The sequence below is a fragment of the Odontesthes bonariensis genome, chromosome 4 (genome assembly GCF_027942865.1).
Source record: "Odontesthes bonariensis isolate fOdoBon6 chromosome 4, fOdoBon6.hap1, whole genome shotgun sequence".
Lineage (NCBI taxonomy): Eukaryota > Metazoa > Chordata > Actinopteri > Atheriniformes > Atherinopsidae > Odontesthes > Odontesthes bonariensis.
This window is the reverse complement of record NC_134509.1, coordinates 19,816,712-19,840,081: the sequence shown is the minus strand read 5'-3', so window position 1 is coordinate 19,840,081 and position 23,370 is coordinate 19,816,712. Positions and strand designations below refer to the sequence as shown.

Below are 23,370 nucleotides of genomic sequence, written 5' to 3'. Positions count from 1 at the left end.
CATAAATGATAAACTTTAAATGACATTCAGATCAACGAATTGAGAGTTAACAATAACACGATGGTGACATGGGACATGCATCGCCTCTTGTTCATCAGTGCTGCTGCACTGAAACAGGAAGAGCAGTAGGGGGAAGAGAAGTTTGAGAACAGTCATGATGCACAAAGCATGACTGTTTGAATATTCATGCAGACCTGCTGTCCGTGTAAAGTGAGAAATACATCTCACTTTTGCTGATGCTGACTCAGACATCAAATTTGGTGTCTGAAGCAAAGACTGATAAAAAAAGGAGGAGCACGTGAAATGGTGCAATTACTCGTTAGCTTTGAGGGCGGTAACATGTACAGTCCTGTGCACAATTCGCTCCTCATTTCGTTCTGTTTCCTTCCAACATGCCAGACTTTCTAATATAGTGGTACTTGAGCAATAGTTCTCCAGGCTTTCTGAGGGTCTTTCAAAGTTTTTCTTTGGATATTGGCTGCTTTTTCACTCATTTTCAGTCCTTGTACCTGACCATTTTCAGAGGAATGTGTTTTTTATAGATGTTAAGCCGGGCTGCACAGTGGTGTGATGGTTAGCACCATTACCTCACAGCAAGAGGGTCCCAGGTTTGATTCCTGGCTGGGGCCTTTCTGTATGGAGTCTGCATGTTCTTCTTGTTTATGTGTGGATTCTGTACGGGTACTCTGGCTTCCTCCCACTGTCCAAAAACATGCATGTTGGGTTAATTGGTGACCCTAAGTTGTCCCTTGGAGTGAGCGTGTCACCCATTGACAGCTGGGATAGGCCTGAGTTGGATTAACTCTGACCTATGAATCATTCAAGCATTAAAAAGGCTCCTAACTCAAGGGATGAACCAGTGTTGTGTCCACACATAACAAACTTAGCAAAGAAGCCATTTTAAATTGGATCTTTAGGCACTTTGTTAACAGCAGCCTGTCACAGAGACACATCATTTGTTCCCATTTCTTTAGTTGCATCTATGAAAAACAGCAAAGATAACACAGTTTAACAGACAGAAAATAGGATTTCTGCAGCAACAAGGTGATTCCCAAAGAGCTGTTAGCTGAAAACTTGGCATATCTCAGCATGGTGTGCAGTGTGTCCTTAAAACATTTGAAGAAACTGGACAAGTGGAGGACAAAAGAAGAAGTGTCAGGCCTAAAGAACTATCTACAGCAGATGAACAGGATCTGAAAGTGATGTCCTTAAGAAAGAGGAAAAAATCCAGCAAAGACCTGACACAGGAGCTGAGAGATGCATCTGGACCTTCAGCTGATCCATCTGCTGTTGGCCCAAGCCTCATCAGAAATGGGCTCCATGGAAGGGTGGCTGTCAAGAAGCCGTTCTTAAGGAAGGGAAACAGGGAGAAAAGGCTGAGCTGTGCCAAATGACACAAGAAGTGGACTGAAAATCAGTGGCAGCAGGTCTGATGGAGGGATGAATCCTCCCCAGAGCCCGGAGCTCAACATTACTGAAGCAGTGTGGGATCATGTTGGCAGAGAACGGAACAAAAGGCAGCCGACATCCAAAGCAGAGCTTTGGGATGTCCTTCAAGAAGCCTGGAGAACTATTCCTGAAGACTCCTTAAAGAAAGGACAGAAAGCTCGTCTGAGAGGGTTCAGGCTGTGTTGGAGGATAAAGGAGCTCAGAGCAGATATTCACTTTAAAGCTGCTTAGAACTGAACAAACTCTGTTTCTGCCTCAGATTCTGTATTTACATTTGTTTGTACATATCTAAACAAATTGTTGCACGTACTTCCCATTTTCCTGTAGCGATATATAAGGAAATGAGGGGTGGCTCAAGACTTTTGCAAAATATTGCAGCTGCAGTTTTGTTCATTTGAAAGAAAAGTTAGTGACACCGTATCCCCATTTGCAGTAAAATGGTGAGGTGTAGGGCGTATATACCCTGGGGCTCATTGCCCTGATTTCACTGCTTTGCAGCTACAACACCTGAACACATCCATCAGCCCTGAATAGTTTCCCATGGTTAAAGCTCAGATGGATTCCAATTATAGACTACTATATGACAGAACAGCCATCTTCAAGTTCATCTCACACCTGCAGGGGTTTTCAGGTCAAATGGATCCAACATGAATTAATATCTCCTATCAAACACGCACTTGGGCTGTTTTATGCTCATGCTTGGGCAGCTGAACCCACAGTTTGCATTTTCACACTGGAAATTTAATGTTCAATCAGCTGTTTCGAGCCTTATTACATTCTATGCAACATTTGCTTCCTCCTTTCCTAAAGCTCTTTACCAAATGGGGACCAATAAGAATTTTGAATAGCTTTTTAACTAAATGTACAACCTTTACAATTTGATTCACCAAAGTGTGCCACACTATAAATCCCAGTAGGTTCTCACAATGCAGCTGCCAAACTCGAGTGTTTTAGGGGATGTTAACGTGTCCCTATGAAGAAAAACGTTAAAGAAACATATGTTCATTGGTGAGACAGGTATTCAGCTCCCCTTCATCATGCATCCCGAACAAACGGCTTCAATCCTCACCTGAATTTTCCGCCAAGTAGGAAAACCCCTTAACGAGAAGCAGCAAGCCGCCGAACAAGCATATCTGGATTAAAACCAACTCCTTTCGCCTTCTCCGCCTCGCGACGACCCTCTTCTTGTTCGGCATCACTTGCGTCGCTTGATTCCGGTGTCGGATACCCGGCAGAGACATCCCCTCTACCGCTGCCACATCCATGCGGATTCCCGAAAACCCCCCTCCCTCCTCCAAATAAATTAGATGGAGAGAAAAAACGACCTCCTGTAATTTCCAGGGAAGCGGCTTGACTCCGCGATGCTGGATGGAAAAGTGCGGGGGTGACAAAAAGTTGTAAATTGATACCAGTCGGATGCTGCGAGGCGGAGACGGCCGCGCGAGCTGCGAGCTTCTGCTGACAAGAGCCGGGTTGCCTTCTTATGTCATGTTGAAATGTGGGTTTTGAAGTGGTGAGGCAGCAGACGGCTGCACGAGCTCTCCATGGATGCGTCCCTCCACTGAGAAACTGCGAAGAGGGGGCGCGAGGAGCGGGGCGCGCGCACTCAGTGAAATCCCGACAAAAATCTGCAGGCTGCGCTGCTGCTGAAAAAAAAAAACTTTGCAGGCCTGCTGTCCATTTTTTTTATTTATTTATTTATTTATTTTTTTACACGTTTTCCATCTCTGGAGCATTTTCTTTGCGTTTTTTTCTTACTTTAATTAATTTGATGTTCACTCATTTAAAGGACAATCCCGTTTTTTTTTAACGGTCAATATGTTGCAGATCCCATTCATGCGGCTTCTCTGTTGCCATGGTAACTTTTTTACATCCATTTTCACCAAATATTTTTTCAAATGATGAAACTAAACACGTTAGCCACCAATGCCAGGTGTGTGCATAGGTGTAGGGGGTCTTGCAGTTCTTATTTGAACAAAATGACAACTAACGAGTGGATTTCATCCTAAACTGGGCGAAGAGCTGAGAAACAGGAAGAACTTCACACCGTCAACAGGCAACAAGGAAGCTACTAATGCCCTGAAGTCGCAGTGAACCCATCTGAGGTCACAATGACCATATTTACAGATGTTTGTTGTCAATGCTGAACATTTAAAGCTGTCTCTAACATAGACTATAAAATAAATTGATGTAACTTCTGGGGTGTCACCCATTGGTTTCTGGGTTTGTATTCTCAACATCAGCAAGTTGACCATCACCATCTTGAACTTTTGAAATTGGAAGTTACAGGGGATCGATAAACCTGCTTCAGAAGTACAGAAACTGTTCACTCTCACAGTTAATACTCTGCTTTGTCATTGGTTTTACTCTAAAGAAGAGCAAAACGCACAAAATGGACACTGTAGTCTGTTTAGTATGACGCAAAACTAGTCATTAAGGACGCAAACATTTAGAAAATGTTTACCGAGTTCATAAATCAATTGAAAAGTAGGATGATTTCCCCAAAGATCTCTTAAAACAACTTTTTGTGACCTCAGAAGTTGTCCCTGCTGGTTATGAGACAGAAAGCAGGTTTCCAACTCTTATGCAATGACTCCACTTCAGAAAGTGAAAGTTGTGTCCATTTTTAGTAAAAAACTGTCTTTGGTCTCTACATGGTCGAACACTCCATTCATTTGAGTGTTATCAGTTGGTTCTCTTGCAACAATGTGCGCCCCCCTCTCATCTGCCAATCAGATCAATGCACACTGCTCTCCTCTCAGCAACCTGAGTCTGCCACACCAAGTTGGGAGGTCATGTCATTGGAAAAGAATGTCTTCCAGCACTGGAAACAGAACTCTACTTTCTCTCTGAAATAAGAAGAGTGGTTCTCCTCGTTTGCTGTTGGAAAGGAGTTGGTGCGCCTCGACATCACGTGACAACGTGTTTGTTTGTGAATGAACATTCAAGTTATTAAGTAAGACGGAAAGTGAGGCAGTCGGCAGAATAGACTGAACTCAGACTGAAAACAAATAACGACTGATACAGAAATCAATCCTTAGAGGCTGCAGGGAGCTCATCCAATAGGCTTACTCAGTATGACCCATGGAGCCACAACAGACGCATTTCTGGGACATCCGCCCAGCTGTAATGAACAAGAATGATCCAATTTGACTGTCAGTCTTTAAAGATGCATCACTTGTTTTTTTGGCAACTCTGACACATTATCACCTCACAAAGTGTCCATGTCAGCAAACAGTTCCATCATCCAACAAGCATCATTAACAATAACATGAAGGCATGTTTCTGACCACAGGATAGAAGTAGGTCCGGCAAAACACTATTCAGCAAAAACACTTCTCTTTGCTTTACAAGCTAGCAGCTGACCCGGTTCTGAGACGTTTAAACTGAAAACACACTACGAGAAAAATAAAACAATGAGCTAAAAGGAAGGCCAGTCCCTCCCATACTGCGGCTTTAATAAAAGAATGATCAGATTATTATAAAAAGAGTAGACATTATGCTATCTACATGATAAATCTAACACTATCATCCTGCCGTGGGTGTGGGTGTGGCTCTACGGCAGTTATTCCCCCGTGGTTATGGACAGCTGCTGGTCAGGGAACAAATAAGATGACCAAGTTGTGAGAAGCAGGCCAAAGAACTTTGCCTCGCATTTCAAAACTACATCACGTCAATTACTGAACCTGTATGTTTGTTTATCGGGAGAAAAGGAGCCCCATTCCTGGGTCGAAATGCTTCAACGCTGTAAACAAATCAAGTGAAGTGGAAAACATTGATTAACTCGTTACAATGGCACCTTGCAGTGGATGGGATAGATTAGGCAGCACATGACTATCCTTCAATGGAGGGATTGGAAGCAGAAAAAGCATAAGCACCAGATTGTGTTGGCTCGGTCATAGCGTCTCTATACAATTGCACCTTTTGTGGGATTTTCCTGGTTTGCAGTGGTCAGGACACCTAAGGCTCACAGATGCACACGGGGAAGACTGGCCCTTGTTTTTCAATCCGATAGAATAGCCACAAGAAAGTGGTTCTGATAGAAAGGTGTTAAAACACACAGCGCGTCGCAGTTTGGGGTTGCATAACTGCAGACTGCTCAGGGAGTCCATGCTTACCCGCATTCACTGCATGAGAACTGGGCCAAAAAGCAATGGAAGAGGGTGGCTTATGATAACATATCGCTTTACATCCTGTGGATGGCCAGGTCTGTGTGCGTCACCTACCTGAGGAAGATGTGGCACCAGGATGCACTCTGGGAAGAAGGCCAGCATGTGGGGGCAGTGCCATGCTTTACGTTCTGGTGGAAACCTTCGGTCCTGGTCCTACGTACCTCGATGTAAAGCACCTACCCAAACACTGCTGCTGTCCACGCACAAACCCAGTCTTCATGAAGACTGTATTCACTGATGACAACGGCCTCTTTCAGCGGGATAATGCGCCGTTACACTGCAACATAGTTCAAGAATGACTTTGCCCAGGGATGTCCAAAGTGGGTCCTCGAGGGCCGCTGTCCTGCAGGTTTTAGACGTTTCCCTGCTTCAACACACCTTATCCAGATCAGTGCATCATTAGCAGGCTGCTGCAGAACTTAACAATCTTTTGAAGAGATCCATTTCATCTGAATCAGGTGTGTTGAAGCAGGGAGACACCTAAAACCCGCAGGACAGCGGCCCTCGAGCACCGACTTTGGACATCCCTGCCTTAGACACTTCACGGGTCTAATGGATACGAGACTCGGCTGGTCAGGTGTGGTTTGGTGAAAAAAAGAAAAAGGAGAACTTGCTCAGTATCAGGTGGGTCGTCTAAGGTTGCTCGTCGGTGTATATTTCACACCATAGTATTAGAACAGGTAAGGAAATGATGAATCAATATTTGGATTTCACCCAAGTAAAGAAAAGCAAAGATGCAAAACTTTATTGGTGAACTTTGGAGTTTGACTGAATAAATGTGGGAACATCATAAACCTGCAGGAAATAGCTGTTTGTTCTCCTCTGTGAATAAATTCTCTGCTGGCATTTTTATAGACAGTTGTAGAAAACTACATTGTGTGTTATTGGGTGGTAATAATGATTTAAAGTCTTTTTAATGACTTTTCTGACCCATACCACTAACTCAGAAATCTGCAGATGGGAGACAAACTGTTTTTCTTTCTGTGCAAAGTTCGCTTTCTAAAAGAATAACAGTAATGTTATCATTTTAAAATGTGTCAATATCTCACTCAAAGATGGATCAAACCTCCTCCTAACACAGAGAAAAGACCATTTCTGTTTCTCTTCAGACATTTAGTCTCAAACAAGTGCTGGAACATTCACTAATGCCAATCATTCATCATCCCGGGACAGATTAGATGTACTGGAGCTTTTTCTCTGGTTACACAATAGTTGTTAGGTCATGTGGAGTGATTTCACTGGTGCCTCCTTGTGCATGTTTACTTGCTCTCTCTGTGAATGTGTCCAGAAGCAGATCTGGATTACAGATTGCAGTGTGTCTCTGCCATTTTATGATGTTTTGTTTTTTTTATTCGGTGATTTGAGTGAAACAGAACTTTAGGATAATGAAAAATGCTTTATCTTGGCCAAGAGGGTCTCTTGATTGTTGAGCCTGAGGTTTCATATAAATAGCACTGGAAACTTTCCAGCAAGAATGGAAAAAGTGGTCTGGGCTCAAGGCAACTGGTTGCATTGTGCTTTATTAACCCTTTAGAGAATGGAGCTATGACTGACAGGGTAAAAGACAAGAGAGGTCGAGTTGTCCGGCAGCTTTTAGAAGCAACTTTTATGTGGCCTGATAATTTTCCTCTTGATGAGATGCAGCTATATTTTCTCACACATAGAGCAAAGTGCAGTGAGGATCCTGACCCGACAAGAAGCCTCGATTCTGCTATGAATTGTGGCTTAACTTGCAGAGCGAGCTCGGTCCAGGCACAGAGCTGCTAAACAAGATGAATTCCCAACCTCCCAGACGAACACAGAAGAGAAAAAAAAAAACTGAGGGGAAGGGGGAAGAGGAAGGGGGGGCAAATTAAATCCAGTTAAATTGTTTTTCCATAGCCAGTGGGCTTGGCAGAGGCCTCTCACACACACGAGATGTAAGATAAGTTGTAGAAAAGACAAACCAGAAACAGTGTGGCTTGTGATGTACGAGAATGTGTGGAATTTAACCCACTTTCCCATGTCGGAGCGCCACCGCGCCCGCTGCCCTGCCCAGCGGCTCAGGATGTCCGCTCAAAGACACACCAACCGCCATGTTGGTCTGAAACACGCAGGCGAATCCACAGAAAGACGATCCCCCGCACGTCTGAGCCACTCGACAGTCCCCGTTCTCCCCTGCTAACAGCTCTGATCAATCTCAGCCCTGTGAGAAGTTAACCCGAGAGCCCAGAGCCTCCGTCCTCCCCTCCAATTGTGAAGCCTGGCATCCCAATGCAGTCACTGCAGAGGAAAGCTGCAGCTCCAGCCCAGTTTAGAGCTGCGCTGAGGCTACCTGGCTAACGGACATATCTGGGTCACGTCTTCTCGCTTCAAGAGCTTCCAAGCCGAGGCAGCTCCTCTCCACCGCAGCATGGAGAAACCTCGGCTCAGCACCGTTGGACGGGGTGGAGAAGAGGGTGGGGGTATGGTAACGGTTGGCCTGGAATAACTTGCTCAAACTAAAAAAGAAAAAAAATCTTAAGTTGGGCCGGTGCAGATGGCCAGGTGGTGATGCTGAAAGGAGAAATAAGGACAAGCATCCCTGCTCTTACATCTCACAAAATAAAACAGCGGAAACAAACACAGCAGCTGCCGTTTCTCCGAATCTTTATAAAATGACAACAAAATGTACATTCTGACGTGTCAAGTGACAGCAGGACAGTGTAGAGATGAGAAACAAATAAGTAGAATATATGTGTTTTCATAAGGCTGTTCCCTTTGTCTGATTTTCAGATTCCTCTCAGGTCTCAGTCCCTCCCAGAGATGTGAGCAGAGGAGACCAACAGGCCGGCATTTAACAAAATGGGACATCTTTCTTTTAGGGTTGTCACTTTAAATTCGTGTCAATCAAATATGAGGCGTCACCAAAAAGTCTTTCACAAAGGATCCACCTGTGCATCCTCCTGCAGCTTCCTCTCCTCTCTCCTCCAGATGCATTTAGCCGAGATGGATTTCTGTACCACAGACAGGACGACGGAGGAGAGAGGAGACGTAGAGGCATGGATGAGAGAAGTGAGAAGAGCCTGAAGTCTGTGGAGAGCAGCTACAGAGAAGCAGCACAGGTAAATGAGACAAAACAGCTCACAGTCACATCTGTTCGATCTGCTCGTCTGGACATCTGTAGGAGCAAAGAGAAGAGTTTAATTTCAGTTGCTTTTATCTTTAATGGCCCAGAGACGATAATCCAAAATGATTTGATGTCACAGATGTTAAAAAGTACATGAGTGAGCCAAAGTCTTGATCCTTAGCCTGAAGAACTATGGCTGAAGACCACTTTAAAAGATTACAGGACAGTCTGGCTGCATGTAGGCAACATATGAAGAAATAAGATCAAGACTCCTGCACAGAACTGTTGGACAATAATGACACTAAAACAGACTAAAGACACTAAAACAGACAATAATGACACTAAAACAGATAAGAAATGGGTTAGTGGAGCTTTAAAGAATGGTTTCACACTTCCGTTTTAGGAGAACGATTCAAAATTCAGCATTTATTCGTTGAGCTGATCTGAGCGAACATGAAATCTCCCTCTAGGTTTTAATTAGAACTTTAACACAGAGTAAGTAAGCAGATAAAAATAAAGTAGCCTTGTAGGAATGTTTAAAATCTTATCGTTCTGTATCCGGCTGTTCAGCAAAAGTTGAGTTTATGGTTTGAAAATCTTCTCACAAAATTACGAAACTGCAGACAGGAAGTGAGTGCAGAGAAGATAATGGAAGACCGTCATAAATGACTCATTCAGGGGAGAGCACACATCCCTCATGTTTAAGTCATGCAAAGCAAAGCACAGGAACACCAGCTCTCCCTTTATGATATGCAGTGACATGTGTGATTTCCCTCCAACAGACCCACATAAGTCTCTTAATTTTTCAAACATCTTATTCTTACTCATTTTACCAACATCATTGGCTCTATGTCAGACAAAAACTCTCAGGCACATGTTTCCCCAACACGTGCCTGAGAGTTTATAATGAAGGAAAACATATAAAACTCAGCTCAAGCTGGAGCAGAGCAGACCAAAGTGGAGATGTTTGCTCATAATGCACAGCAGCACGTTTGGAGGAAACCAAACACAGCATATCAGCACAAACACCTCATACCAGCTGTCAAGCACGGTGGTGGAGGGCTGATGATCTGGGCTTGTTCTGCAGCCACAGGACCTGGGCACCTTGCAGTCATTGAGTCCACCATGAACTCCTCTGGATACCAAAGTGTTCTAGAGTCAGATGTGAGGCCAACTGTCCGACAGCTAAAGCTGGGCTGCAACTGGCTCATCAACAGGACAAAGATCCCAAACACAGCAGCAGATCTACAGCAGAATGTGTGAAGAAGAAAAGAATCAAGGTGTTGCAATGGTCCAGTCAAAGTCCAGACCTCAGCCTGACTGAGATGCTGTGGTGGGACCTTCAGAGAGCTGTGCAGAAACCAATGCTGCAAACCTCAATGAGCTGAAGCAGCGCTGGAAAGAAGAGTGGGCCAAGATTCCTCCACCACCATGAGAGAGACTGATAACGTCACACAGGAAACCATTACTTCAGCTCACTGCTGCTGAAGCTGCTGCTACAAGCTGCTGGATCAGGGGTTCACTTAGTTTTGCCTCCACACTGCCTCCACATTTCAGCTTAGGTTTTGTTCAATAATGATGACAGGAAGTAATATGTCATCTGAGGCCATTTTAAAACCTGGAGAACAGATTACTTTATAAAACAAATCTTTTTCTGATATTTATAAAACCTTACAATTAAAAGTAGGCGTAACTTCTTTTTCGACTGATTGTAAGTATCCTTTCTGAGAGAACAGAGGAGCAGGAAGTATGACCACAGTTTAAGAGTGGCTTACGTCCTGCATGGCAAACAGCTCACACAGGAGAGGAGCTGTCCACCGGAGCCATCGGCAGCAGCCGACTCAATGCCTCCCCTCTCTGTTCTCCCACAAGCCGCCCGCTTTTGCACTGGTAAACAAACACTGAGAGCCAAGTAGAAGAATCCCCAGCCTCCCCACAACTCATCCTTCAGCAGGAACCACAGAAAGAGAAACAAACAGGTCCGTCTCTCATGAGCGTTGCTGAGTTTCAGCGCAATGTCAATAACAAAGCGAGCGGGCTCAGGCGGGCAGAGGAGACGTGGAAAACAGACAAAGCGACTGCATCTGCTTCTCCCTGCGAATCTAAAGCTGCCACGCTGCACATGACACAACACGCTCATGTAATAAATGGAGGGAACTATTTTGGGAGGAAACTGTTTTTGTTGACAATGCAAAAACAACCGTGCACAGAGGAACAGCTGTAAAAAGTTTATCAATGTCAAACAATCACATTTTATATCCGTTTAAACACTCATTTACATTTAAGAAGGCCGAGATGAGCCGTTTCTCCACATTAAGTGACAACAAGAGAAAACAAGAAAGAAAGAATGGAAGTAAACTAATAACGGAGGCGAGTTAGGAAGCCATTTCATTCATTTTCCCTTCATCCTTCAGATCAACACTGACCCAAAGGGAAAGATTTCACAACTCGCTCTTACATGCTGGGATATGATGCGACTTTATCAGGAATCTATCCAAAGAATACACTTAAAAGAACATTTACCAATAGGCCAGCATGGTTTGTGATATCCAACAGTTCAACATGTTAAAGTGTGTTGTAGAAGTAAACTCAAATCTTTTTAAGAGCTCAGGAAAAGACGACCACAGTCAGTGGGGTTATATGGCACTGAAAGGATCGGATTATTGGTTAAATTACAATAAGAATGAGTTGCTCCTTGTCTGAGCAAGGGTAATTATCCTTGGATATATGGCGGTGAATGAATGGAATCAGAGGCACAAAGCATGTCATACCCCGGTATGATAGGTGGGGCTGTACCCATTTCAACTATTGCTAATAGAGCCACTTCCTGTTGACCTCTTCACCACCAACAACAACAACAACAAACTCAAGCATTGGAGAAAGATGGAGAACGAAGAGCAAGATGAAGCTACGTCCCTCTATATTTAGTTTGTGATGAGCTGCTTGTTGCACAAACTTGATGCACAACGGAGCATTCTCCATCGCGTTGTTTGTTTCTTTCTGACGACAACAACAGTAATATCGTCTCCTTTGACTTCCGGGTCACGACCCCGGGAAAAAATCTCCAACATGCAAAGTCTAATTCACCACGTGCTTCACCGTCAGGTTTATTTTGACTTTCAACCGGGTTATCTCGGGGTCTTAATCCGATGCAATTTCTTGTCAGATTAAGGTGTATACATGAACTTAACTCAGTCTTATTGTAATTTAGCCTATAATCCGATCCTTTCAGTGCCATGTAACCCCACTGAGGACCTGCAGCTCTGAAACTACAGATGTTCAGCAAACATTCAACAAAAGGTGCTTCAGATACCATTACAATCTTATCCCAGTGATGCATGACAATTATGTAATACAATCCACATGAATCCCAGTTAGTACAACTACATCATCTCCTTTCTCTGATAAAGGACGGTCCGGTGTGTCCGATCCTAAAGGAGATAATTCAGGAAGCATTGGAGCTCCTTTCTTTAGTATTTAGAGAATCCAAACAGCTCTTCTGTTGGCTGAGGTCTTGTTGAGATGTATCAGAGCATCTTTCATTAAAATACTGTTGGTTTAAGCACAGCGGCTCCCCGTCTCAGCCCTGTTTTTACAGCTGTCTGTTTTCACGGGCGGAGACTCAGCAGGTGCTCAACCACACCCACATCTTGCCCTTCCAGTGAGGGCAGCAGCTACTCACCCGACCCTTGATCCCAGAAGGAAATGGTTCAGTAGTGTAGCTCTAAGCTAGCAGCAGATGCTACTAAACAATGCTTTCTGCTCAACAGTCGGAGATGTAGCTCGTAGAAATGCATGTGTACCGTTAATTATCGCCTTTAAACAAGAAACTAGTATTCTGAGAAGACACCAAAGTGTCTGCAAAGTAACACTAAATCAGCAGACATACTCGTCAGTACTACATGACCCGAACCCTAAAGTAAAGGACCAGAGTGCCTTCGCTCATGCTACCCCAAAGGTTTTGGTCGCCTCAAAACATCCCAAACAGCAAAATAAAAGCAAACGCAAGAAATACTAACAAAACGCCCGTATTTACGCAGAAAAATACGCCACCACACACTTTCAGTGGGTCACAGGATGCCACGTTTGTGTTGGCCTAAACATTTGTAAGAATATATTTCCTCGTCTGCCTTTAATTATGGACTAATTTGGATTTCACTACACGTACGCATGTTTATCGTGGCTGCTTCGCATATCCTGCGTTCATTTGGCGCATCATCAGAAAGTAACGTAACACGTACAAAAGCTGCAGAATGTAGGTGCCCGACAGGGGGAGGATAACGCTTACGTTTGATGTTTGGATGTTTGGTTTAGAGGTCTCGCATAACATCTCTGATACCGCTGCCTTAAGATTAACAAAATGCAATCCTCTTCTACTGACGCCATGTCTGCCGTTTATCAGAGTACTTCTGTTTACGTCCTGTAAATCCGGCAGCTTCTTCCGGTCTGAGGGAGCCGGTGCGCCCCCTTGTGGAATCCTCTGGTAACAAACTTGCTACGCAGGTAAACATGCGAGCATTTAGAGAACGGAGACGGTTGCCTACATGACGTAAGGTATGTTTTTCCGGTCTAAGCTCCCTCACCCTGCTCTTCTAGGACTCCCTCTCTGACGACACGTCGCCGTCTGCTCCACTGCTGGCGTTGGGGTCCTGTCTGGAACGTGGGGGGCCCTTCTCCCGGCCCGACTCTGAGGGGCCCTTGAAGCGCGTCTTCTCTTTCCTCTGCTGCTGCTTCTCCTGCTTTGACAGCTGAGAAAACACAAGAAGACGGCACATAAATACATACTTTTATTTCTAATCTTTGTCCATCTTTAGTTTCTTTTCTGTGTCTGAAACAAAAGAGCCTGAAGATGGATTTTTTTTGTTTTTAATCATTTTAACTGTTTGCACTGAAAGAGATTAAAATAATGGCAAAGTGAAAAGTCTGCTCCCCGTTTTCTGGTGTCACCACTTGAGTAAAAAACACACCTCATAAAAATAATAATAACAATAAAAACAGCTAAATACTGTATTCTGCAGCTCTAAATGAGTGTTGCCAAGCTTTCAGAGTGGGCAAAGCAAAGTTTACAATCCAAAAAGTGCTCTGAAGCACATGGACATTTATCAGGAAGCCTAAATATAAAAAATCCAACTTTATCAAGCTGTAAGATGGGAAAATAGGACTGAAAAACATGGATATTTCTGCCTCTGCCGTTTCTTACTTTTCCATTTTAATCAACATTTTTATCTTGGGGAAGAAGAAGAAGAAGAAGAAGAAGAAGAAGAAGAAGAAGAAGAAGAAGAAGAAGAAGAAGAAGAAGAAGAAGAAGAAGAAGAAGAAGAAGAAGAAGAAGAAGAAGAAGAAGAAGAAGAAGAAGAAGAAGAAGAAGAAGAAGAAGAAGAAGAAGAAGAAGAAGAAGAAGAAGAAGAAGAAGAAGAAGAAGAAGAAGAAGAAGAAGAAGAAGAAGAAGAAGAAGAAGAAGAAGAAGAAGAAGAAGAAGAAGAAGAAGAAGAAGAAGAAGAAGAAGAAGAAGAAGAAGAAGAAGAAGAAGAAGAAGAAGAAGAAGAAGAAGAAGAAGAAGAAGAAGAAGAAGAAGAAGAAGAAGAAGAAGAAGAAGAAGAAGAAGAAGAAGAAGAAGAAGAAGAAGAAGAAGAAGAAGAAGAAGAAGAAGAAGAAGAAGAAGAAGAAGAAGAAGAAGAAGAAGAAGAAGAAGAAGAAGAAGAAGAAGAAGAAGAAGAAGAAGAAGAAGAAGAAGAAGAAGAAGAAGAAGAAGAAGAAGAAGAAGAAGAAGAAGAAGAAGAAGAAGAAGAAGAAGAAGAAGAAGAAGAAGAGACTTTTAAGGCAAAGCAATGAAAATAACTCCAATAAAAATGTGACCTTTAACCATTTTTGATAAATTGTGGGAACTACATGAAGAATTTGAGCTAAATTTGGAATATTCCTGTTAAGATGCTGATCTTAAGTAGACGGGACTTAGGTGGGGAAAGCTGGTTAAAACTGATACATCTGAGCATTGAACCAGTCGCCTAATAAATAATTGGAATCTGAATTCTGACTTGTGAAATGCACATTCCCTCTTTGCTGAAACTTTATCAGTCTGGGGGACCTTCTGGCTCCAGGGTCTCAGCATCAACATGACTTGCAGATCGTGACCTTTGCAGGATGTTCAGTAGTCACCCAAAGGTCCCAACATGCATGAGAATTAGAGTAATTATTCACCAAAGAGAGCGAGACACAACAGTGCACATCTGAGCGGTCTGTGAACACACGCCGCTTCTATTCTCTCCACATTAGGAGCCTTTCTGAGCCCTCATCTGATCACCTCAAAGAGTCCGTTGTTGTGACTGCGTGCGCTCCCTGTCGCACAAAATAACCAACAATGTCGACAGCTCGGAGCAAATGCTCCAGCCCAGAAGGTTCTTCCTCAATTGTTTCTTACGGCTCACACAACGGAGATGTTGGAGCCGCACCCGTCATCTGAAACAGGCCTGTAAACACCGACGCTGAAACTTTTATGGCCAGCGGGGAAATATTCATGAACTCAATGTCGTCTCACAAATCCAAAGCATTGCATAAGACGCTGCATTATTCAAAGGCACAAAAACAAAGTCAGTGTTATTTCCAGCTGAACCCATTAACATGCTGTAATATCAAACCGGGCCTGCCGTCACTGATGATATAACATCTGCTGCCTAAAATCCAGAGGACACAAACTCCAAAGATCCGATTAGAACAAGGCGAAGTCGGAGCAAACATGGTTTTACTTTTCCAGAAAGTCATTCATAGTTTTGACATTAAGAGCTACAATCAAACCCAAAACTCTCCCTGACATGATCAAAACTTTCTATGACTCCTGTAAAGTGAACAAGCAGGAAACTTTCTGCTATCTGCTGCAGCAGCGTTCAGAAGTGGCCCAAACAGGATGATTTTCATTGCTCTGGATAACTCCATTGTTTGCTGTCCGCTTGACCCTGCGCTGGACTAAATCCCTAATTCATGGAAAGAAAGGAACAGTGTCTGTTGGCTGTTGCTTCATGCACCCCCCCACCCACCCCCTTGCCAGGCTTAGCCTATTGGCTGGCCTTTTATCCCTCGTGTCCAGCCTCGGCTTTGGCTCCTCGGCCCCCGCAGCAAAACATCCCAAACAGACAAGATTAAAATTCTGAGGACCGTTTAAAATCCCTCCCTCCAGGCAAGCGAGCCAAGCCCACCAAGCAGCCAAGGCAGGCCTGCAGCCAAGGCATGAGGACGTTGGTCGGACTCTGGTGGAGCATTTCAGAGGAACAAATATCTGAAAAGCTGTTTCTGATGGCTGAGACCGAAAGTGATCGATTACAATCTCCATTACTGGACTCGTGGTGCACGCTGCAGGAAGATGCATGTAAAGGATGGTTTATAGGTGTACACCAAAGTCACATTAAAGTATGTGTTTTCATTTCTCATGCAGGTCACAACGTCAAAGCTGCACTGAAGTAAACTAATTTCTGGATTTATATGCCATGTAGGCCGTTACATTTTCAATTAGGGCTGAACGATTAATCACAATCTCAGCCGGTGAGCTCAGAATGCTGCGATTTCATCAGGTGCAGCTCATTTTCTCTGCCCATCTTCTACATGGCGAATAAAAAGATGACCAGTCCGTCTCAGCGTAGGGAGTTTAAGACTTTCCCGTGTGCAGCGAGGACCAGGTGACGGTGGACGTCGACTCGAGCGACACAGAACAGGCGGCCAAAGAGAACGCTGTCTCTGTGATGCGGCGATATTCAAGCTATCTGACACCGGACGGAGAGACGTGCTGTCAGAAACTCAGAGAAAAGTATGATGAATGCGTGCTTACAAAACTAAACCCAACATGTAAGCCAGTTACAGATGCCACGCCATCTTCACAGAGATTTTATTCAACTTTACTGTTGAGGAAACATTTTATTTTTAAAACATTGGATTTCAAGTTTGAACTGAGAAACACAAAATTCAGCAAATTCAGCACGATAACCAAGCCAGATGAATCATGATACCATCAATCTATCACATCACAATATGAGGTGCGGTCATTTCTAAAGCTAAAAAAAGCAGGAAGAAAAGAGAAGCTGCAGCTTCTTCCATCTGGTAGTCGAGTGAATTTCACCTGGGAGCTCGAGAAGGAATGTTTCAAAATGCATATATAAAACCATGCTCATCTCATCCTGTACATCTTTCTTTTATAAAGCTCAATGAAAACATTCCATCAAAATGTGAAACTATGTTCTTGGGCAATATAAAGTTTGAAACATGGAACATAAAAGACAAAAAAATTGTTGACTATGTTGTTGGCAGCTAGTAAGAAATGTGTCACTAGGAAATGGTTAAAAGTGGAACCTCCCACCATCGACGAATGGATTGAAATTGTTTACGAGATTTATGTTATGAAGAAGATTTCTTTTTTCCTCAAAGTTGAGAAAGAAAGTTGTTATAAGATCTGGACCAAGTGGACCGAGTATGTAAAACCAATCAGATCTGATTTTATCTGACTATACTCGTGCTTTGTCTCAACCTACCCTCTTCTAATTTTTTTATATATATATATATACACACATATATATATATACACATATATATATATATATATATATATATATATATATGTGTGTATATACATATATATATACTTTTTTTTTTTATTGTTTTTTGTGTGTGCGATATATTGATTGCATGTAGGGGTGCGCTCTCCAATTCTGTTGTTTTTGGGTTATTACTTCCACCTGGAATGGTTTGGGTCCGTGGGAGAAAGATCCAAAAGGGCAGTATGGACTACATCACTGAATCCTTGGCAAACTGAGTTATTGTACATTGTACATGTGTAGTGATGTATGTGATGGAGATGCGCCTTTCTGAATAAAAAGAGAATTTCAAAAAAAAAAAAAAACTCAATGAAAGGGAAAAGGAGCGAATGGCCTTGGCTCCTCCCAAAAATGACTATGCAAAGGAAACTCTTGGTCACCTGTTGTCCAATCAAAACGGCAAATGCTGCGACAAAGAAGAAGAAGAACTCGACACAGTGTGAGATCAGAAGAGATCAAAGAGGGGCGGCTGATATTCTTCAAATCAGAGTGATTTCTGAACCCATGCCGACAGAAACCTGACAGGAATTTTCACGTTTATTTCTCTATTTCCTGTACAGCAGGTGGCGGTACAGGCAGCGTTACACGTGGCTGCGATAAACGCCAGACATTACAAACTAAAAGAAGACACAAACAAAGCGTATGTCTTTGGTTATTTTATCTTCAGGAATTACAACCTCTTCAAAAAACCACCTAAAATGAGGGTTAACTGCTAATGGAGCGCATGAGAGTCGTGTCTTATGAGTCTAACCCACCAGTTAAACACAAATAAACTGATTTTAGCTGAAAGGCAGCCAATCTTTGAGCCTGAAGTTCGGCAGGAGGGAAACATAATCTGTTGATTACGCTCTGCAGCAACCACAGCTTTAGCTGTTCGTTTCAGGGATTAGACGGAACTCTGCGGCACAATCCAAGAGGTGTAGAACGCCATCCAGGGATACCTGCAAGCTGGCACGAGAAGCCTGTAAAATACCAATGTTGGTATAATACAGGCCTCCAGAATGATAAACGATAACCGGGTAACTGCAGCAATGGTGGTTCTGAGAACATCTCTTATTCCTGTGAAGTGTTCTGTATGTAGAGGCATGAAAAACACGAGTCACTGTAAAAAGGGACAAATGTCACCTCCTAGTGGCTCAGATTAAGAACAAATCCTCCCTTTGAACATGACTTCTGAATAAATCTGAGTCTTTACTGAACATTTAATCTGAAAACTGAGCAGCGGTGCCTTAAAGCATGATGAAGACGAGCAGTGAACATCATCCTGGTTTCTCGTACCTGTTTAGGGTCTGCGGCTCCGGTGGGCGACGTCAGTTCGATGGTCACGGGCCCGTCGTTTTGGATGTGGACCTGCATGTAGGCCCCAAACTTCCCGTCTGGAACAACAACACGGAATGACATAAATGAACGGCTTCTGAGAAGATGCTTCTCTGTAACTTATACAACGATTAACGGGCAGTAAACTGAAGCATTGTTTGTTTTCCAGTGAATCGTCTAAACTGCAGCTTTCGCACATCAGGGGACAAAAGATGAGCGAGCTGCACAAGGACAGGAAGCTTATACCTAAATGCTCTCCTTTTTTCTACCAGGTCCCAGAGATTGATGACACCATCTGCACAATGAAGCTGTGGGCTGCTCTGGAGGAGCGCTGCGTCATCATGTTTCCTCTCGGGGGGGGGGGGGGGGGGGGGGGGGGGGGGGTGACTAATTAAGAAGCCTTGCTGGGACGAGGTGTTCGCTGCACCTTCTCCCTGGTGGGCTGACCCAATTCCCTGCCACCGTCACCGCCAGCGTGTCACCACTTGGATTATCCAGCACCTTCACTGTACAACCCCACAGTGAGACGGAAGTGCGGGCAATTAAACAGAATCCAAACTCAGGAGCGGGTTCTGGTCCAGATGAAAATCGACCCTTAGCTTGGAAATAAGAAGCTGAAAGTTTATTCCTGTTGTTCTCTGGCTTCATTTAAAGTGGCTCACAGGTCTGTGAGGGAGCTGTTAGAACAACTCTCTTACATCAATTATCTTAAGCAGATAAACGTCGGCCCATTATGCGCCCCCTGCATGTCTCCCGATGCTCATTTCAGAGAAAGAGAAATGATGGGGGCAGGAGCATCTAAGTCGAATTACAACAGAAAAACTTCATCTTGCCTGACTGAAAGCGTCTTCTACAGGCAGGCAGTTATCAGCTCTGCTTCTGAGATGTGAAATAAAGTCATATAGAACAATGGAACTTAATTAAAAACTGTGTTCTCAGTCAGAAGATATTCCTCTTTGTGGGACAGAATTAGCTCCTTTCCTTTAAGAAAGGATGGAACCGTGTCCCTCATATCGGAGGAGATAATAAATAAATAGGTTTTGAACTCCTCTGAGACAAAGAAAGACTGTTTGACCACCTTTAACGCCTCAGTGATGCCTCCAACCCTCCAGAAACAGCTGGATCTGAAAAACTTGTCACCGTGACAACAAGCATCTCAACATCAGGCCAACACTGAACTGTTTCATGAATGATTTCAAACTAAATAAGAATGAATTGTGAGGGGGCGGTCTGTGGTGTAGTGGGTACAGCAGCCGCCCCGTGTACAGAGGCTACAGTCCTCGCTGCAGCTGGCCCCGGTTCGACTCCCGCATCGGACGGCCCTTTGCTGCGTGTTATTCCCCCTCTCTCTGCCCCCTGCTTCCTGTCTCTCTACACTGTCCTATATATAATAAAGGCATAAAAAGCCCAAATAATTAAAAAAAAAAAAAAAAAAAAAAAAGAATGAATTGTGAGATCCTCTGCACCCTTAATGAGCTCCGGTTTGTAGCTGCTCCTCATGGTCTCCAGGAGGCTGTCGTAGAAAGGCTGGGCCGACTCTGCAGGCATGGCCGAGTGGAAGTCAGGCTTGTTGGCCTTCAGGATGCACTGCAGCGTGAACTGGCTCACGCACAGCACCTCAAAGTCCATGTCCATGACACTTCTGCTCCACGCTCGCCCGTCATCATCCCCGAACAGCCGAAGGTTCAGGATCTTTCGCACTCTGAGAAAACGCAGGCGACACAAAGCAGTGAGAAGGCAGTTTGCTGTAAAAGTTCAAAGAAACAACATCTGAGCAGTGAAGGTCACAAATCCCTGACGGGTCTGTGGATTATTTTCATCTCATGCTACATGTGTAATTATGTAGAAAAATGTTACACAACAACAGTGTGATTGAAGCTGGGTTGAAGCCATGACTTTGGAGTAAATTCGACTCAAACTGACTCTTTATTGCCCAGAACTAAAGTCTAAAACTCATCTTTCGGCTGGAGTCCCGACGTCAGATCTTCCATTTCCATCTCTTCCTGCCTTCTCCCTCCGTCACCTCAACCCCGCACGTCCTCTCTAATCACAGCCATAAATCTCCTCTTTGGCCTCCCTCTCATCCTCTTGCCTGGCAGCTCCATCTTTATCACCCCTCTCCCAGCAGACCCAGCATCTCTCTCCTCTCTGATTTTGCCCCCGACACACGCACCCTGAACTGTCTCTTTGATGAACTCCTTCATGTCCATTTCAATCACCACGAGCACTAAATTCAGGCTGCATGGCAGCCTAAAACCCTACAGACTTAAGCAGAACAAACAACTCTGTTTAATATCTTGTTGTTATATAAAACCATTTGCTCTGAGCTAACAGCAGGTTGCTGGTGGACTTCACCGGCTCGCGTTGCCAAGGAAACTCTAGGAGTAATGGATTTTGACACTAATTCAACTTCTGCCTGACGCCTTACCGAGGCCAAACAGCACGAAAACATGTTCAATTTACACCTGTGTTCAAGGACTCTCCACGCGGCTCACAGAAATGTCGTCCTGTTTGTCAGACATTTCCTCCACAGACTCGTCATGCGTCTCCACTAAATCTTGAATCGTAGGTTTAGTTTTGCTGCTTGTTTTGTCACATTTTACCTCATAAATTAAAGCTCTAACCAGAACACAGCTCACACTTTTTATGCATGAACACACAGGACAAAGGGAAGGCTCGCTGCTGCCATGCTGCTTCACGCAGGGCTTTTCTTGTCGGACATTAAAGTTTCACAGACAAACAGAATATCTGTTTGCAGATTTTATTTGGCTAGTTGACACACACGGCAGAAGAGGGGCAGTCGTAACCTGTGGACGCGCCAGGGAAGCTCCTATGATCTCAGGTCAGGTGTAAAATAATGTTTATAATTTAAAATCACTTAAATACACCCAGCAGACATATTAGAGGGAATATGGGAAAGATGAAGCTGCTCGCTCATCGTTGCTGCAACAGTAATCTGTGAGAAACTGTTGTTTATTACCAGGAATCTCTATCTGTGAGTTGCCTTAATGCTGAAATCTTTTTAGATGTACCCACCGAGGTCGGATCTCAGCTTTCCAACGACACGCCGTACGTGCAGTGAGATATCCACAGCACACGTGCACACATCAGATGCAAGCTAATTTTTGCAATCTTCATATGTTTTGCATGTAAATTTAAATCTTTTTTTATGCTGCTAATGGAGTAAAAAGTACAACAATGTACAATAAAATGGAAATACTTTAAGTACGGTGCCTGAGTAAATGTATTTAGAGCAGTTTCAGATGAATAAAAGCTACTAAACACACACTCACATGTACTCAGCATCCCTCTGTGTGTCATTCACTGAAATCCCCAGCAGCACACACAGTCCACGCCCGATGGAACTGACCTGTTCCTCTCCCACTGCAGGAAAACACAAAGAGATTGATGAGCAAAGGTGGACGCGGCATCGTTCTTCCAACTGCACGATTTCATAGTCAAACCATTATTTACTGTATTTAATTATTTCTGTTATATTCACTTTAAAATGTGGGATTTATGTGTCACCACAGATGATGTCTAAGATCTTATCTCCTCTAGGTGCATCTTAGGAACTGGGACAACCTTAAAAATATTTAGCTGTGAACAATGTCTGGGTAAAGGGTAGGTGAAAGGAGAACAAAAACCATGATACTTAGACTGGTCAAATCTGTACTAAGGTGGTCTAGATGCCAAAAAAAAAAAAAAAAAAAAAAAAGCTGTGAAATTACCGTGTTTTGCATTATCACAACTTTTTTAAAGAATATCAATCATCTGTTGGGGCAACTTAGTCTACACTTAACCAGTCCAGGTACTGTGGTTTTTATCTTTTTATACTTTTAACTGTTTATTTTTATTGATATTACAGAAGACCGGGGACAAATAGCAGAGATAACACACAACTTCCACCTCCTCTAAAATGTATTTACAGACAGAACTGTGGTTAGAATTAGGTTCAAACTTTTGGACGTATGTCTGGGTAACAGGTAGGTGAAAGGATTGTTATTGACATGCAGTGACAGGCTGAATGCTAGCTGTCCCCCACCAGAGGACACACTTATCATTTAATTTATACGGAGAATTGACCTCTACCTGGTTTCTTCACTGTTTTACAGCAAGAACTCATGACATAAACACGCCTCATTCATTTTGCTGCGGATGCTAATGCTAACACAGCTAGCCGAGCTGAAACTCAACGTCAACGGTCGAATTCCGTCAGCCTAGGTTTGGTTTGGTTAAACGTTCAAAGGCAGTTAACTTGGCTTGTTTAAAACCTTACCTGTCACGCTCGCCTTAGTGACCCTCTGAATGATAGCTCTCATGGTTGTGCTTGTGTTGAGGAGCACGCTGTCACAACTTCCGGGTACTGACGCGTGTGCGGGACGACGACGCCCTCTAGCGGTGGAGAATGACAGCACACGTCCCAAGCTTCTTCCAGTAAGAGGTTTTTGCAGGGATGAAGTCATTCAGACCAAGTAAAACCTACATTTACTGCACTGCTTTTTCACGGCAAGAGTATCACAGGAGAGAAAGCAAAGCTGGTGTTAACTATGGCTCAGTTTTAAAGGTCATGAAGGTAAATCTGCTGCACAAAAGTAGGACTTACCAAGTCGAAGGCCATATCTCATATCATCCCCTTGGCACAACTTTTCTGTTTTCCTATTCTTGTAGGTAGGGTAGGTGCTCCTTTTCTTTTAGGGATCAGCAGCTAGTGGTTACCTAGGCTAGATTAGAGCCAATGTCTGCTATGGAAAAGAGCAATTGTGTG

The 23,370-nt window shown here is 43.6% G+C and overlaps 2 protein-coding genes across 2 annotated transcripts in view; both read right to left on the bottom strand.

The window, feature by feature from the left end:
- The window catches only part of slc24a3 (solute carrier family 24 member 3), a 57,398-nt gene extending 54,362 nt beyond the window's left edge, over positions 1 to 3,036 (bottom strand). The window contains exon 1 of the mRNA XM_075463361.1: positions 2,519 to 3,036. Within this exon, the coding sequence (XP_075319476.1) occupies positions 2,519 to 2,714 (196 nt within the window). The 5' untranslated portion in view covers positions 2,715 to 3,036. The remainder of the gene's footprint in view (positions 1 to 2,518) is intronic.
- A 5,196-nt stretch (positions 3,037 to 8,232) lies between these two features.
- On the bottom strand, positions 8,233 to 22,977 carry dtd1 (D-aminoacyl-tRNA deacylase 1). Its single transcript, XM_075463362.1, has 6 exons — positions 22,882 to 22,977; positions 21,896 to 21,986; positions 20,069 to 20,304; positions 18,564 to 18,661; positions 13,293 to 13,457; positions 8,233 to 8,760 (listed from the first exon to the last, which is right to left on the bottom strand). The coding sequence occupies exons 1-5, from the start codon at positions 22,922 to 22,924 to the stop codon at positions 13,302 to 13,304; spliced, it is 624 nt and encodes a 207-aa protein (XP_075319477.1). The 5' UTR covers positions 22,925 to 22,977; the 3' UTR covers positions 8,233 to 8,760; positions 13,293 to 13,301.
- Positions 22,978 to 23,370: the final 393 nt, after the last annotated feature.

Bases quoted from the DNA above. Each gene is read 5' to 3' on its own strand.
- dtd1 (XM_075463362.1), bottom strand. From the start codon at position 22,924: ATGAGAGCTATCATTCAGAGGGTCACTAAGGCGAGCGTGACAG. The intron at 21,987-22,881 runs GTAAGGTTTTAA...GTTTTCCTGCAG, and splicing joins CACTAAGGCGAGCGTGACAG to TGGGAGAGGAACAGGTCAGT. The intron at 18,662-20,068 runs GTGCAGAGGATC...TTGTTGTTCCAG, and splicing joins CAAACCGGAGCTCATTAAGG to ACGGGAAGTTTGGGGCCTAC.